Source organism: Narcine bancroftii, chromosome 3 (assembly GCF_036971445.1).
Source record: "Narcine bancroftii isolate sNarBan1 chromosome 3, sNarBan1.hap1, whole genome shotgun sequence".
Lineage (NCBI taxonomy): Eukaryota > Metazoa > Chordata > Chondrichthyes > Torpediniformes > Narcinidae > Narcine > Narcine bancroftii.
The window spans coordinates 11,080,219-11,098,291 of NC_091471.1; the positions used below are offsets into that span (position 1 = coordinate 11,080,219).

The window sequence follows — 18,073 nt, forward strand, 5'->3', positions numbered from 1 at the left end:
ATACATGAATAAGAGAGGTATGGAGGGCTATGGACTGGGCATAGGTCAGTGGGACTAGGCAAAAAAATAGTTTGGCACAGAATAGAAGAGCCAAAGGGGCCTGTTTCTGTGCTGTAGTGTTCTATGGTTCTATCTGGAAACAAACATTGACAAACCAGGAAATGAAGTAGACTGTAAATCAGTGGCTCTCAGTCTTTTTCTTTCCACTCACATGCCACTTTAAGTAATCCCTATGCTATCGGTGCTCTGTGATTAGTAAGGGATTGCTTAAGGTGGGATGGGAGTGGGAAGGGAAGGTTGAGAACCACTGCTCTAGACCCAGTTGTTACTGAAATATTTTTCTTGAAAAAAATTGTCATTGGCGCATTTCCTTTGGAGTTATGAAACCTTGCACATAACGAGTCAATGAGGGACAATTCAAACTTTTTCTTTCCATCCCTTAAGCAATCCCTTACTAATCACAGAGCATCTATGGCATAAGGAATACTTAAAGTGGGATGTGAATGGAAAGAAAAAGGTTGAGAATCACTAATTTAAATGGAAGGGCACTGAGGATCTGGTAGAACAGAATGATCTGGAATACAGAAACATAATCCCTGAAAGTGATGTCACAGGTAGATAGGGTTGGAAACAGTGCTTTTAGCATATTGGTCTTCATAAATCAATTTTCTGAGTTTAGGATTTGGGATGTTTTGGTAAAGTGGGAGTGTGGAACAACCTGCCAGCAGAAGTGGTGAATGTGGGCTCAATTTTAATTTTTAAGAAGAATTTGGACAGGTACATGGATTGGAGGAGTATGGAAGGCAATGGCCAAGGTGCAAGTCAGTGGGACCAGAGAGAATAATTGTTTGGCACAAACTAAAGGGGCTGAAGGCCCTATTTCTGAGAGTATTATTCTATGGTTCTCTGGTGTGACCTGTTGATTTTCTTTCTCTCTGATTCTGGATTCTAAGGGATCATGACCTTTACGGCCTGACCTTTCACCTCCTGAAACCGAATTAAAGGATGCAGGTCAGAGCGCCAAACCTGGGTCGTTTGCTTGCGATGTCTCTGAAATGTTGACGGCCAGCTGTCCACTGAAGGAGTTGACTCCCATCATTCCCGAGTGACCCGACGTGTTGCCAAGAGACGGGAGCTGGTTGTGGCTCCGTGGGACGCTGTAGAGGGCTTCCGCGATGTCCGCCGCCCGCTTCAGGATGATCTCCTGCCGGGAAAATTCATAACGAGAACGTTAGTCGGCCATTCCGTCCCTCGGGATGGCCTGCCCTGCAGTTTGCAGAGGCGTCCCTGAGCCACTTGTTGCCTGTTACTTTGATGCTCCGTCCCACTCTCACTCTCCCCTTTGCTCCGTCCGCATCAGTGACAGGGATCTCCAAGTGATAACCATTTCAATTCTCCGCCCAACTCTCGTGCTGACCTGTCAATCCATGACCTCACGCATTGGCAAACCAGGGCCGTCCGTAAATTGGAGGAGCAACATCCAATGCACCCAGACAGCGTTAAAATTGGCTTCTCCGATTTCTGCTAGACCACTCCTTGTTCTTCCTCTCTTCCCCATCACACTGTCTGCTTCCCTCCAGCTCTCAACCCCCTTCCCTCTCCATTCCATGCCCTCTCCCCTTATCCACCTACCACCTCCAGCCCATGGGATGGTGGTGCTCCCCTGCTCCTCACCCCCTCCACCATTTTGTTTGGGCACATGACTACCTTTTGCTCATACCTTGAAGGGCTCAAGCCCGAAACATTGGTCATACATCTTTTTCTTTGCTACATAAAATACACTGTGTGACCAGCTGAGTTTCTCCAGGAATGTCTTTTTAATTCAATCACGGTGTCTGCAGAGTTTTGTGTCTTACTCTTTCACATATCGCTCGGCAGCCTCCTGCAGTTATAATATTACAATACAAGCCCAATACAAGCTTGAGAAACAGCATTTCACCTCCTCTCTGGAGACACTGTCGCCATCTATACTCAAATTGAAATTCTGGAATATAGAATATTACACAGACCCTTTGGCCTATGATGTTATTCCACCTTATATGAACCAACTCCATAATCTACTCCTCCCCGACCTCACACCCATAACCCTCTCTTTCTCTTGTATGCATGTGCCTTTCCAAGAGCCTTTCAAATGCCCCTATTATACCTTCCTCCAAGCCTGGATTAACCATTAAGCAACATAACCACATGCTTAGGGCACCAAAAGAAGGGGGAACCACAGAGTTTTTTTTTCCCAGTGCCAGATTTACCATGGACTAGGGCCCCACAAAAAGGGGCCCCCACAATAAATGAAAAAAAAACATATTATGTTTTATTGGACGAAGATTTATGGAGGGGTAATGTCCACGTCAGCTGCAGGCTCGTTTGTGGCTGACAAGTCCGATGAGGGACAGGCAGACACGGTTGCAGCGGTTGCAAGGGAAAATTGGTTGGTTGGGGTTGGGTGTTGGGTGTTTCCTCCTTTGTCTTTTGACAGTGAGGTGGGCTCTGCGGTCTTCTTCAAAGGAGGTTGCTGCCCGCCGAACTGTGAGGCACCAAGATGCATGGTTTGAGGCGATATCAGCCCGCTGGCGGTGGTCAATGTTGCAGGCACCAAGAGCTTTCTTTACGCAGTCCTTGTACCTCTTCTTTGGTGCACCTCTATCTCGGTGGCCAGTGGAGAGCTCGCCATATAACATGATCTTGGGAAGGCGAGGGTACCCCATTCTGGAGACGTGACCTACCCAGCGCAGTTTGATCTTCAGCAGCGTGGATTCGATGCTGTCGGCCTCTGCCATCTTGAGTACTTCGATGTTAGGGATGAAGTCGCTCCGATGAATGTTGAGGATGGAGCGGACACAACGCTGGTGGAAGCGTTCTAGGAGCCGTAGGTGATGCTGGTAAAGGACCCATGATTCGGAGCTGAACAGGAGTGTGGGTATGACAACGGCTCTGTAGACGCTAATCTTTGTTTGGTTTTTCAGTTGGTTGTTTTTCCAGACTCTTTTGTGTAGTCTTCCAAAGGCGCTATTTGCCTTGGCGAGTCTGTTGTCTATCTCGTTGTATAATATGGAAGAAAACTGAATTTTTAATCTATTATTTCACATTCATCACTTACTGAGTATTAATGCCTCATCAGTTTGACAAGGGAAGGGTTGAGGGGGAAACAATGTTGAGCTGTGCTTCGGGCATCAGTTGGCCTTAATCTGGTCATGGTTGCCTCCACTACCCGTGCATTCCACTACCCTCTGTGTAGAAAACTTACCTTTCACATCTCCCCTAAACGTTCCTCCACTAACCTTTAACAGACGTCCTCAGGCCTTGGCAATTGTCACCCAGGTAAAATGATGCTGGCTGTCTACACTGTCCGTGCCCCTCAAGACAAATGCTTTTAATTATCTTTAAACATGAAAGCAGAGTTACACTTTAACTTAACTTAACTAACCTAACTTAACCTCCTTCTAATTCTAAACGCGTGTGTGTGTAAGTTCAGAAAAGTTCTTTGGTTCACAGTCCAATTTCGCTTCTCACTCCTCCAAGTTCACTGGTTGCAGGCAATTCTTAGACTGTGTACAGAATTTAACATTTATAAAGTTCACCAGGCTTTGGTGGTCGAAAGGTAAATGATTACAGCTCAGGAAGGTTCTTGTTTGTTTTCAGAGAGAGAATTGTTTTTCCAGGACATCCACAACTGATGTACCTCCATCAGCCACTTCAGTTTCTTGCTGATGAAACTTACCCCATCACGGTTCTCCAGATGATAACCTCTTTCTTTCTCCTTTTTGTTTCTCTTATTCCAAGTGAAACATTAGACAGCCAGTCCTCTCCTCTTGCATGAACCACAAGGGCTTTGACCAGGCCGTCTTTCAAATGGGCTTTCCATAAGCTTGCCAGCTTGTCCTGTTCCAGTCCTAGCTACTTCTGCTGTCTGTATCTCTGTCTGTCTCTCTCTCTCTCTCTCTCTCTCTCTCCCTCTCTCTCTCTCTCTCTCACTCTCTCACTGAGAGAAAGCATGTTTGACTCTCTCTGCTTGCAAAACCACCTGACCCTCTTAGAACAACAAGTTATCTTCGAGACAATCTGCGGCTCCAATAAGTTCTTTCATCTGTTGCCTTTTGTAAACAACAATCCATTGGAGAAGTCTATTGAGCACTCTTCAAAGCTCTTGCAAAAGCTGTGGAGCCGATATATCTAGCACGGGGCCAAGCTCCAGCATTTTAAATAAGATCTGTTTTAAAGTGTTTGTACATGAACTACACTAACAAACCCTTCCCCAATTTATCTCCAAAAAACATATCTATATACTCTGTCACAGTACGGGAAACCCGCTTTTGTTATGCAAGTTGTGACGTCAGCTGGGGATAAAAGTCGGGTCTGAGCCCTAATAAAACTCAGAGCTCAACCTGACTACACCACATGTGTATGTCTTCTTTTGTGTAGCACATGGCTACAAGCTTATTATTCACAATGTACCAAGTAAAACTCATTTAATGTACTTAATTTTCCTGACGTACATTGAAAACAATCGAAATAAGTCTTACTGCTGGAACTTTAAGACCTTGCTCAGAGGCTGCCACCCCCCCCCCCCCCATAATGAACTTGCCATCGCTTGCCTACCTGGTTGTTGTGGGGCATCCCGTACAAAGCCTCCACGAGGTCAGCAGCTCTCTTCAATAGAACCTCCTACAAAACAAACAATGAGCATTAAGAACATCTCCTCCCTGTTCTGGGTACTACTGGCGGAATGAGTTAGAGATTGAAAGAGGAATGGATGGATGCTGTGGACCTGCCCAATGAGGAGATGGAGAGGTTGAGAAAGAGAGAGAGGGCCACAGGAAAGGAGAACAGTACTGCTGGAAGGAAGTTTCAGGATTTGGACTAGGCAATGACAAAGGGCCAGCGATAGATCTACATAATTCCCTTAAATTGGTGTCACAGGTAGATAGGGTTGTAAAGAAAGCTTTTGGCACATTGGCCTTCATAAATCAGAATACTGAGCATAGGACTTGGGATATAATGGCAACATTGGTGAGGCCAGATTTGGAGAACTGTATGCAGTTTTTGTCATCTAACAACGGGAAAAATTTCAATAAAGAGAAAAGAGAGCAGAGAAAATTTACTAGGATGTTGCCCAAACGTCAGGAACTGAGCTCCATGGAAAGGTTAAAGAGGTTAGGGCTTTATTTCCTGGAGTGTAGAAGAATGAGGGGAGATTTGAGAGAGGTATTTAAAATTATGAGGGGCTAGATAAAGTAAATGTAGATATGTTTTTTTCCACTGAGAGTGAGTGAGATACAGAAGACATGGGTTAAGAGTGAAAGGGGAAAAGTTTAAGGGAACTTCACACAGAAAGTGGTGGGAGTATGGAATGAGCTGCCAGCTGCAGTGGTGAAAGTAGGCTCGATTTTGATATTAAGAAAAAATTGGACAGGTACATGGATGGGAGGGGTATGGTATGCGTACAGGTCAATGGGACTAGACAGCATAATAGTTTGAAACAGTCTAGATGGGCTGAAGTGCCTGTTTCTGTGCTGTAGTGATTTAAGGTTCTATATTTCCAATTCAGGTGGAATGGGATCCTGCAGTCAATGGTTTTATCCTGCACCTCGTTCCCTTGACATTCTAGGAGGTGGAGGTCAAGAAATTGGGAGATTTCTCGAGGAGTGAACAATTCCCATGAGTTATGTAGATGGCATCCACTGCACTAGCGGGAAGGGGTTGTTTTCTTTTCTTTTACAAGGATGATCCAGTGTATGATGCCTAAACAAGGGAGACTGCATCGGGATGGGGGAGGAGTTGGCGAGCATAGATTGGGAGGACAGGCTATATGGTGGGACTGTTGAGATACAGAGAAGGGCATTCAAAGAGATTTGGTTTCTATACTCCACGAAAGGAGGAAAGGGAAATGAGGGACTCATTGAAGAGCAGGTTCAAGATTGGGTAGCACTGGAGAAAGGGGTTGGCGCGAGGCAGCTGAGGGGAAGGGCAGCAAGAAAATAGATGAGCTCTCACCACTTTGTCTCACCTCCCAGTGGAAGTAAGACGATGTTGTCCCAATTCAAATAAAAGTTAAGGTGTAAAACACGAAAGTCTGGAGAAACTCAGCAGGTCAAACAGTGTCCTTTATAGAGCAAAGGTAAAGATACAGAAGCGGCGTTTTGGCCTTGAGCAAAATGTTGGCAGTTGCCTGAATAACATGGTTGGGGGGGGGCAGTGGTGGCGTAGGGGCAGAAAGAGGAGCATGGTCCCACAGGGAGGGATTGTTAGGTGGGTAAGGGAGGGAGGGCACACCAGCAAACAGAGGGAGGGAGGGATGGCTCTCTGAGTGGAGAGGGAAAGGGGTGGAGAGTGGGAGGAAAGAAGAATGAGGGATATGGAATAGAAGGAGGCTAACCAGAAACCAGAAAAGTCGATGCTTATGGCGTCCAGTTGGAGAGTGCCAAGACGGAAAATAACTTGCTCTTCAAATTTACGGGTGGCCTTGGTTTGTCAGTACATGAGGCCAGTGTGGAAGTAGGGTGCGAAATTGAAGTGGTCGGCCACTGGGAGATCCCTGTCACTAATGCAGACAGAGTGAAGGTGCTCAGCAAAGCGATCTCCTAGTCGGAATCCAGGCCCTCCAGTGTAGAGATGGCCACATTAGGAGCACCAGATTCAGTAGCTGACTCCCGCCGATACACAAGTGAAGTGAAACAGATACACAAGTGAGTGTTACCCTAGGCCAACATGGTCCTAGTTTCCCTGTCAAGCTTCCAAAGGAATTGTGCATGGAGAATGACATCATCCCATGCGCATCCAATGCAGAAGTCCTTGAGGCTGCGAGGGTGACTGATGCCTGGAAATACGTGGCTGAAATTCGAGACGGACACCATGCAAAGTGAATTCCTTTGCTTGCTCAATGTGCTCTGAGGGAAAATAATTTTCAGATGGATTGCTAAATAAATAGTTCCAGGTAATGTAATTTCTGGCCAATGCTCTCTGATGTTCTGGAAAGTGTGCACTCTGTTTAGACCTGAGAAAGAAACTTTTTTCATGATTGCAATCTTGGCTGGCGGATAAATCTTTCTTTCTAGGAGCGGTTCATTTGCTGAAAATCAAAATGCTACAGTCGCCAGCAATCCAGAATAGAAACATAAATTCCTAGAAACAGGCAGTATCCGCTGAGAGAGAAGCAGTTAACCCTTCAGCGGAACCAGGACAAAAATAAAAAGTTTCCAGCAGCTGTTGCTCTGAAGAAAGCACGTCAATGCCTTTACTTCCTCAGGAGCTTGCAGAGGTTTGGTAGGGCATCAGAATCTTTGGCAAACTTTTACAGATGTGCGGTGGAAAGTGTGCTAACCGGCTTGGATACCACAGGTGTTCTGAGGACCATCATGCACTGGGATTCTTTAAACACCTGATTGATACCATGCCAATTTCAAGCCCTGATCAATCAACTATTCTCTAACTGAATGAAACTGATTGAAGCTTTTGAAGCATATGGACAAGGATGAGGTTAGAGATGTTACTGCGATGGACTCACAAGTTGCATTTAATTGGTCTCAGGAGAGCATAGGAATTAAAGCCATTGTAACTTATTTTTGAAGGAGTTGGCTCAGCTTCAAAAAAGTGGAGAGAAGTTAATGGGCCATTGGAGGTTTTCTCAATGAGCAGTTGGAGGTTTGGTCAGTGGGAAGGTGGAGGGTCTGGTCAATGGGCTGTTGGAGGTTTGGTCAATGGGCAGGTGGAGGGTCTTGTCAATGGTCAAGGGGAGGGTCTGGTTGATGGAAATGTGGAGGGTCTGGTCAATGGGCCATTGGAAGTTTGCTCAATGGGCAGGTGGAGGATCTGGTCAATGGTCGAGGGGAAGGTCTGGTTAATGGCCAGTGGAGGATCTGATCAATGTGAAGGTAAAGGGTCTTGTCAAAGGGAAGATGGACGGTCTGGTCTATTGGGAGGGGGAGCATCTGGTCAATCAGCAGGTGAGCAGTGAATATCCAGGGCAGTTGATGGGAATGTGAGGAGAATGTGCAGTATTATTGTTGGTGTGCCTTATGGTCAAGGCAAATGTGGTGATCAACAGGCTTGTTTCTGTGCTGTGTGACTCCAAGGTTTCTGACAAGTTTACCTCAGGGCCATTGAAGATCATTAGATTCGGAGATGGAGGAAAGGAATCGGTAAACAGTTTCTGCAGAGAGAGAGTTGATTTGTCAGCTCGAGAGACCCTTGCCTGAAATAAAGGGTCCCGGACCTGAACCATTAACTGTTCCTCATTCCACGGATGCTGGGTGACCTGCTGAACATTTCCATCTTTTTTAACTTCAGATTTACAATATATTTTAAATTTAGACATTCAACATGACAACAGGCCCTTCCAACTCATAAGCCCGCAACACTCAAATAGGTGGATTAACCTAGTAACCCTGCGCATCTTGGGATGTGAGAGGAAACCGGCGCACCCTGAGGAACCCGGCGCTGTCATGGGGAGAATGTACCAACTCTTTACAGGCAATGGTGGATTTAAACCAGAGTTGCTAGAGCCCTAATGGCATTGCACTAACTGTGCCACATCCACAGTCATTTTGATTTTCACTCCGAGCAGAATTTTGATCCCACAATCTTCAGCATTTAAAATAAAGTTAGAACTAACTGGCTGGGGATTTTTCTGGGAAGAAAAAGGAGGAGCGTTTGTCAGCTCTTGGCCTGTACTCATTGGGATTTTGGAGAATGGTGGCGGGGTGGGGGGGAGTGATCTCATTGAAACATTTCAAATATTGAAACACATGCACAGAGTAGATGTAAAAAGGTTTGTTTTAAAATGGTGGGAGAGTCAAGGACAAGAGGGCACAGCCTTAGGCTTGAAGGGTGTCCACTTGCAACTGAGAGGTGGAGGAATTATTTAACCAGAGGGCGAAAAATCTGAGGGATTTGTGGCCAAGTCACAAGTCATTAGGTGTGTTTAAGGCAGAGGTTTTTGATTAGCCAGGGCATGGAGAAAAGGCCGGATAGTGGGAGTTGAGCAGGCTCGATGGGCTGAATGTCCTTTATCTGCTCCTCTGTCTTATGATCTTATGGTTTTATTCCAGGGAAGGTTGGACCATGCCTATAACTTGGACTGAAGCTCTGAATTATTCTGGTAATTTAATTTTTACCATTCTAGTTAGTGCATCTTATGTACTTGTGTGGCTGCATCAAGTAAGAATTTCAAACCTTGTGCATATGACATTAGGAATTGTCATATGTAGTCATAAAAGATTTGCCATTGGGCGGCACGGTTGGCGTAGCAGTTAGGACAACACCTTTACAGCCACAGCGATCGGGACCAGGGTTCGAATCCCATGCTCTCTGCAACGAGTTCTCCCCGTGCCTGTGTGAGTTTCCTCCCACCATTCCAAAGCATACCAGGGCTGTAGGTTAATTGGGAGGCACGGACTCGTGGCCTGTTAACGTGCTGTAGGTCTAAATTTAAATTTAAAAATTTAAATGAATTCTCATTGACATTGACATGATGTTCATGTGAGCTGATCACTGGTTTACAAAGACGATCATGTAATCAGTTACAGTGCATGACACAGGGACAGCACAAATTCATTTTAAATCACGCTTTGAACTCAAGCAATATTTTTAGAACATATATACCAATTTAAGCTTGACTTCCAAATTCACAGATTCTTGGGAAGGTTAAAATGATCACAAAGTTTGAGATGATCTTGAAGGGACGGGGATCAGTCTGACATTTAAAGGTAATCCAAACTGAAAAAAAGACGCTGACACCACCTGATCCCTAGGTACCATTCATTAAATTTATCCCAAGGCCGTAACCATAGCAACAATCCACACCACATTAGAAAGAGTTTGAACCTTGTCGATAAGGGCCTCCCAAATGTGCTCATGAAGAACTTGTTTGCTATGGTTCACATTACAATACAACGGATAAATACTTTTGAGGTTAATGAATCCTCTGTAATCGTTCACTCTTCCACCTGCAATTCATCCCTGACAATCCATTGTACGATGCATTATCCACTCAATTAATCCCATAAATAAATCAGTAAATGCCTCCAAGTGAAGCAGATATCAGCAATTTTCTGAACCAATCATATAAATCAGGCAGAGATTAGTTTCAATTGGCACCATGACCAGCGCAAACATTGTGGGCTGAAGGGCCTGTTTCTGAGCTATACTGTTCCAATGTTTTACTGGATTCCAGCCTGTAAGTCATTTCTCAGCATTTATTGTTCTACATGTAAATGATTGACTCCTTGATAAGATTCCAGCCTGTAACTGATTATCGGTTATTCCTCATAGAACTACTCAAAGCTCCTGATTAGGACCTCGTCTGTAAATCACTCCTGAATATTTATTATCCTTTAACTACTTGCTTAGGCCTGAGTGTTATTAACGCCAGAGTATCTGACACATAGAAACCTCTTGTTACTTTTTATTAGATCCTATTCTGTATCTCACTCCATAGTCTGTTATTCTACATATAAATGTCACAAGTCCGTTCATTGGATTGTAGCCTGTAAAACCAGTATCTAAGCTATATATACTTTATGATTAGATTCCAGCCGATAAATCTCTCTGCCCTATTGCTCTTCATGTGAACCAACTGTCCCCCTTGATAGATTCCGGCTGATAAACCCAGCATCTATAACATATCTAAACCATGTCAACCCCTTAATTAGATTTTAGCCTGTTACCCACTCCAGAGTAACTACAATTTTCTTCAAGAAACATCTGCATCCCCAAATGTGGTAGATTTGACCACACCAAAAACTCACCTAAAAATCAGAATACTTGGTCATTATTCCCATGAGAACTTTCTCATTGAGTCATACAGAACACGGAAACGTCATATCCACGCTGATCTTTTCCCATCTGCAACTTATCCCATTTGCCTACATTAGAACCGTTGAAATAGAGCATTACACCACGATGCTGTGTCGACCTATTGAACCATGGAACATTACAGCGCAGAAACAGGCCCTTCTAGTCTGTACCAAACAATTTCATTTTTGCCTAGTCCACTGACCTGCACCCAGTCCATAGCCCTCTGTACCTCTCCCAATCAACTGTCCAAATTCTTCTTAAATGTTGAAATTGAGCCTGCGTTCCCCACATCAGCTGACAGCTCATTCCACACTCCCACCACTTTCTGAGTGAAGAAGTTCCCCTTCACGTTCCCCCTAAACTTTTCCCCTTTCACTCTTAACCCGTGTCCTCTGGTTTGTATCTCACCTACCCTCAGTGGAAAAAGCCAATCTACATTTGCTCTGTCTATTTCCCTCATAATTTTAAATACTGCTATGAAATCTCCCCTCATTCTCGACGTGCCAGGGAATAAAGTCCTAACCTGTTTAACCTTTCCTTGTAACCCAGTTCCTGAAGTCTGAGCAACATCCTAGTAAATCTTCTCTGCACTCTTTCTATCTTATTGATATCTTTCCTGTAGTTAGGTGACCAAAACTGCACACAATTCTCCAAATATGGACTCACCAATGTCTTAAACAACTTTACCCTAACATCCCAGCTCCTACAAAATGCTTTGATTTATGAAAGCCAATATGCAAAAGCTGTCTTTACGACCCTATCCACCTGACACAACTTTCAAGGAATTATGTGCCTGTTGTCCCAGATCCCTCTGTTCTACCACACTCCTCAGTGCCCTACCATTCACCGTGTACGTCCTTTCTTGGTTTGTCCTTCCAAAATGCAAAACCTCACACTTGTCTGCGTTAAATTCATTTGCTCTTTTTCAGCCCATTTTTGCAGCTGGTCCAAATCCCTTTGCAAGCTTTGAAAATTCAACCCTTCCTACCTTATTACCCTCTATTTTTCTTTCATTCATGTGCCTAAGATTTTGTTAAATGCCCCTATTTCTGTCTATACCTTACGTATTTGTGTCTGTCTAAATGCCTCATAAACATAGAAATTATATCACATTCCACCAGCTTTTCTGGCAGTGAGTTCCACATGGCATTGTGGAATCACACAGCAGGGAACAGGCTCTTTGGCCCACTTTATTCAGACTGCCATTCAGGGGTACTCCCAAGCCTGGATTAAACATTGAGCAAAATAAGCACGTGCTGAGGGAACCAAGGGAAGGTATGTGGGAGGGGGAAACACAATTTTTTTCCAGTGCCAGATTTACCATGGTACAGCTAAACCAGGGCCCCACAAAAAAGGGGCCCCTACAATAAATGAAAAAAAAACACACACACACACACACACACACACACACACACACACACACACACACACACACACACACACACACACACACACACACACACACACACACACACACACACACACACACACACACAAAGAGGCAATATTTAATATAGTTGTGGGTCCGGCCAGGAAGAAAACTGAATACTTAATCTATTATTTCACGTTCAGCACTTACTGAGTCTTAATGTCTTGTCAGTTCGTCAATGGAATGGTTGAGGGTGAACCATTGTTGGCCTGTGCTTAAGGCAACATTTGGCCTTAATCCAGCCCTGGCTATCTCCACTTGCCTGCATTTGGTCCATATATCCCTCTGAGCCCTTCCTGTCTGTCCTAATGACTTTTGTATGCCAATATTGTGCCCGCTACTACAGTTTCCTCTAGGAGCTCGTTTCAGATACGGACCAACCTCTAAGTGAGAAGGTTGCCCCTCAAGTCGCTCTTCAATCTATCCCCTCTCACCTGAAACTGATGCCTTCTAGTTCTGGAGTCAGTCACCCTGTGAAAATGAGCATAATTTATGCAGGGTAGTGGTCGAGGCTGGTACAATGGGGACATTTAAAAGACTTAGGCAGGCACATGGATGCAAGAAAAATAGAGAGTCATGGGTGTGAGGTGGGGAAGGTTTCGATGGTTTATATACATGGGTCGGCACAACATGGTGGGCTGAAGGCCCTGTACTGTGCTGTAATATTCTATGTTCTATATCTCTGGGGTGGTATGGTTGGCTTAGCAGTTAGCGCAACACCTTAACAGCGCTAGTGATCGAGACCGGACTGGGGTTCGAGTTCTGCACTGTCTGTCTGTAAGGAGTTTGTACGTTCTCCCAGTGTCTGTGTGTGCTTTTCCTAACGGCTCAGGTTTCCTTCCACCATTCAAAACGTAAGTGGGGGATGGGGGTGAAGGTTAATGGGGTGTAAATTGGGTGGGATGGACTCATTGGCTGAAATGGCCTGTTACCGTGCTATATGTCTAAATTTTAAAAATGCCCCTCAGGATCTTATAAACCTCTATAAGGTCACCCCTCAGTCTCCGAGACTTTAGAGAATATAGGCCAAACTGTTCTAACCTCTCCCTATTATACAAACCCTCTCGCTCCAGCAACACCTTGGTGAGTCTTCTCTGCAGCCCATTAAACACCGCAATGAAGATATCAACCTCTCTCTGTGTAAAAAAAAGTCCCCTCAGATCTTCTATAAAACCTTTTTCTCCCAACTTAAACCTGTGCCCACTTGTTTTTGATTCCCCTATTTTGTCTTTCTATCTGATCTATCCCTCTCACAATCTTCTGTATTTCTATCAGTTTAAGGGAGATGTACGGTGCAAGTATTTGACGCACAGTGCCTGGTGTAGTGGTGGAAGCAGATAAAATAGTGGTGTTTAAGAGGCTTCCAGATTGACAGATGAAGGGGATGGGGAGATATCTATCAGGTACAAACAGTGGAGTTTTAGTATGACTTGAACATCATATTCATCACAAACTCGTGGACTGAAGGGCCTGTTCCTGTGCTGTTCTATAATCTGGGTCAGCCTCCTTTGTTCCAGTAGCAACAGCTCTTCAATGAGGACTTCACTGGCAGTAAAGTCGCTCGAGGCACTCTGGAGTCTTGACACTCATTTACTAAAGAGGGGATGCAGGTCACAGGAAGGAACTTCTCGTTGCTGACGTGCAGTGTGACACAAGTGAAGTCATGTGGCCCACCTTCATAAGTGCCGTCAACGATTCCGTTCAAGCCTCAAAAGGAAAAAAGAGCCTCTTCAAGCCTGAGGATTCACAGGATGTAGATTTAATACACACACCTGCACTGGCCTACAGCAGGGTGCAACCACTGTACCTGCAGGCAACCTGGGAGGCTGGCTGGCCCCACCTACCAGCTGTCAATCATTGGTCCGTATAAAGACTCGAGCTGGCCCCTTCGGGGACAGTCAGACACATGGATCAAGCAAAGATACTGAGACTGGTGGGTACAAGTTTAAGCTAATTAAAGCCTGTGGAACAATCTGAGAACTTTGCGTAAGAATTACTCACACAGCAGCGCTCACAAGCAGATGGCCAGGAGATTCAAAACATTTGATTTCCCTCAGAAGGGGTGTCCAGAACGAAGGAGTACAGTTTCCGAATGAGAAGTCACACTATTTAGGTACAGAGACGAGAAGGAATTTTTTTCTCCCTCTGAACCTTCCTTATCCACAATCCTACCCAAATATCTTTAAAGTGTACCCACCTCCACCACTTCCTCTGTCAGCTCGCTTCATTTCCAGACCACTCTCTGCGTAAAAGAGTTTGCCCCTTAAGCCCCTTTAAAGTCTTTCCTTTCTCACCTTAAATCCATGTCACAGGATCTTGGAGCAGAAATAGGCCAATTGGCCCATCGAGTCCGCTCTGCCAGTCATGTCCTGACTGATCAAATTTCTGTCAATCTCGGTCTTAAATACACCTCGCTTCCACAACCGTCTGTGGCAACAAGTTCCACAGACTCACGACCTTCTGGATAAAGAAATATCTGTTGTAAATTGTTGGGAAACAACCTGCTTTACTGCCTTACTTTTCGAACACTATTTATTGCTATAGTTATTTTCATTTTTTTATAATAATGTAGTAAGATTGTTATAAACATGTAAGTTTGCACTAAAATGCTGCCGCAAAACACCGAATTTCATGACTTATTGGCGACAATAAATCCTGATTCTGATTCGGACCTTGCCACATCTTTTTACTTCATCATTTTAAATGTCTCGATGAGGACCCCCAGAGCCAGCAGAAAAATTATGGAGTAAAACGTGAAAGTCCTCAAACACTGTGATTGCCGTAAAAACAATGCTGAAAAATCCCAGCAGGTCCAACAGTGTAGAAAAGATAACCAACAATTCGGGTTTGAGCCCTTCATCAAGGTACCATATGTATAATTCCATGATATGAATGTGGAAGCAAGTGCTGTGGCAGCTTGAAACATACCTCAGCAATCAGAGGAGTTCTAACCTTTCATTATGCCAATTGAGAAATTACAGGGTTGTGAAATACTCACAGCCTCACTGCAGCTGAAAGAGGGTTATTATTTATAATTTTGATGTTTGTTTAAATTAACTGGGGACATTGCCTGGCTTTGGCTCTGAGCTCGCCGTGGTTAGCTTTTATCCATCCTTGATGCTATCTATTCAATGCTGCGTCAAGCCCAGCTCACTGCCAATGCCAATACATGAAAGTGCTGGAGAAGCTTAACGGCTCATGCAGCATTCAGGAAGAAAGCACGACTGCCTCAGGAGTTTACAGAGGTTGGGTAAGACATCGGAAACCCTGGCAAACTTGTGCAAAAGTGTGGTGGACTGGCTGCATCGCTGCCCGGTAGGGGACCACCAACACCTCTGAGTGGAAATCCCTGCAATAGGTAGCGGACACCGCCCAGGACCTCACTGGCAAAACTCTGCCCACCACTGAGGACATCTACAGGGAATGTCGCTGTTGGAGAGCAGCAGCAATCATCAGGGATCCACACCTCCCAGCACATGCTCTGATCTTGTTGTTGCCATCAGGAAAGAGGTACAGGGGCCACAAGACTCGCACCACCAAGTTCAGGAATAGCTGCTCCCCCTCCATCATCAGACTCCTCAATGGCAACCTCAATCGGAGATTCATTTGAGGACTCTTACTTGGCTCATTATTTTTTAATTTTTAATTTAGACATACAGCACAGTTACAGGTCATTTTGGCCCATGAGTTCATGCCACCCAATTTATATCCAATTAACCTACACCCCCCTGGTACATTTCAAATGTACCGGGGGTGTAGGCTACTTGGGTATAAATTTATGACTGATTTTTTTTTTGGTATTGCACAGTCTGTTTGTTTATATTACTTTCCTTGTTTAAAATTCTCTCTTTTGTCTTCCTATCTTTTTCTTGAATAGAGTTTACAGTTAGCGATAAGTAGAAATTTTGCCTGGCCCACAGGAAATATAATCTCAGGTTTGTCTAGAAAAGGGTAGTCAATATTTTAGACCTGAACCCTTCTTCAAGGTATGAGCAAAAAATAGGCAAGCACCTGAATAAATAGGTGGGGGGGGGGAGGGCAGAAGAGGAGGTTATCGAGGAAGGGCCAACACAAGCTTACAAGGAGTGTCCTCTGTGCCCTTTTATCCTGGGAGGATATCTGTTTAAGGTGAGGGGAGGAAAGTTTCAGGGAGATCTTGTGGCAAGTCTTTTTTTACACCGAGGGTAGGTTATGCCATGGAATGATGTGCCAGGGATGGTTCTATATTCAACAAAAGTAGCGGTGCAGTCGATATCCCATTGACAAATGTGCTGGAGAGTTCTCAGGCAGGTCACACAAGTCAAGGGAAACTTTAGAGAGCATCAGTCAATGTATCTGGATCCTTGGGAGGCCTGGGAACAGAAATGGAAACCACAGGGCTAAAGATGGCGGTGAAGGAAGTCGCCAGGAAAAGGGCATGTGGCTGGGAGGTGACTTTGGGTGATCACGTGGTTGTAGAGCTTGAGGGTAGCAGGGATCACAGAGGGTGCTGTGAGACAAACCCTCACAGAACTCACTGCGAAGGGAGGAGGAGAATCTCTTCAGGGCAGGTATCTCTCAAAGAGACTTCGCGGTGGAGAAGCCTGTCGGGTCTGTGCGGAGTGTAAACCCCCCGTTTATTCCGCACCCCCCCCCCCCCAGGCCCACGTTGTAAAGGCTACTCGGCCTTTTGAGCGTCTCGGATTGGACTTCAAAGGGCCACTGCCTTCCACGAACCGTAACGTCTACTTCCTCACGGTAGTGGACGAGTACTCACGCTTCCCTTTCGCCATCCCTTGTCCGGACACCTCCACAGCCACCGTCATCAGGGCATTGGGACATATATTCACCATTTTTGGCTACCCCGCCTTCATCCACAGTGACCGGGGGTCTAGTGTCATGAGCGATGAGCTACACCAGTATCTGACGGTGAGGGGTATCGCAATCAGTCACACGACAAGCTATAACCCAAGAAGAAATGGGCAAGTAGAAGATGAGAATGGGGTGGTCTGGAAGGCAGTCCTCCTGGCTATCAGGTCAAAAGGGTTGGCCATTGAGTTCTGGCAGGACACCCTGCCTGAGGCACTCCATGCCATTCGGTCACTGCTGTGCATGGCTACCAACGAGACCTCTCACAAACGTCTGTTCTCATTCCCCAGATCAGCGACTAGAAATTCCCTCCCAGCATGGCTCACGTACCCAGGACCGGTGCTTCTGCGTAAGCACGTACAGACACACAAGGCTGAAGCCCTGGTGGAGCAGGTTTTCCTCCTTCATGCAAACCATAACTAAGTTCGGCAGTGGCAGGGAGGACACCGTCTCAACCAGGGACCTGGCACCAGCAGGAGCACCCACCACACCACACCACCCTCCAACCCAGGACGACGCTGACCGGGCATACATCCCCGTCCCCATGCAGCTATGGAACATGCAGGGCCTCCTTGTCCACCAGGGGCCCGCTTCAGTCTTAGGAGACGAACCCGTCCCCCCACCCATCCAATACGACCCGCATATGTCGACCCCGGCCCCCCTGGCCACCCCTCAATGCGGCCCACACTAGCCACACACACCCCTGCCGCCAGCCCTCCCACTTCCTCTCTGACCAGTGACCAGGAGCCAGTCCTACGACGGGCACAGAGATCCCGGCAGCTGCAGAATCGTCTCAACCTGTAAATAGTGGGTGCGATTCCTTGTTACTGCCCCCCCAGGACAATTTTAAAGAAGGGGGGTGAATGTGGTGGTCCACCACCGGCCTACTGCAGGGGGCAACCTCTGTACCTGCAGGAGTGTAAGGGGACAGATCAACACCTGGCCGGCTGCCAAACAGTCAGCCTGAATGGATCAAGCCCCACCCGGTCGGGTGTCAATCACCCT

At 45.7% G+C, this 18,073-nt stretch overlaps 1 protein-coding gene across 1 annotated transcript in view; it reads right to left on the reverse strand.

Annotated features, from left to right (window-relative positions):
* The window catches only part of LOC138756972 (transcription factor COE3-like), a 462,275-nt gene that overhangs the window by 20,448 nt on the left and 423,754 nt on the right, over positions 1–18,073 (reverse strand). Inside the window, exons 12-13 of the mRNA XM_069923497.1 lie at positions 4,597–4,662; positions 1,027–1,204 (exon numbers count right to left, since the gene is read on the reverse strand). Of these exons, the coding sequence (XP_069779598.1) occupies positions 1,027–1,204; positions 4,597–4,662 (244 nt within the window). The remainder of the gene's footprint in view (positions 1–1,026; positions 1,205–4,596; positions 4,663–18,073) is intronic.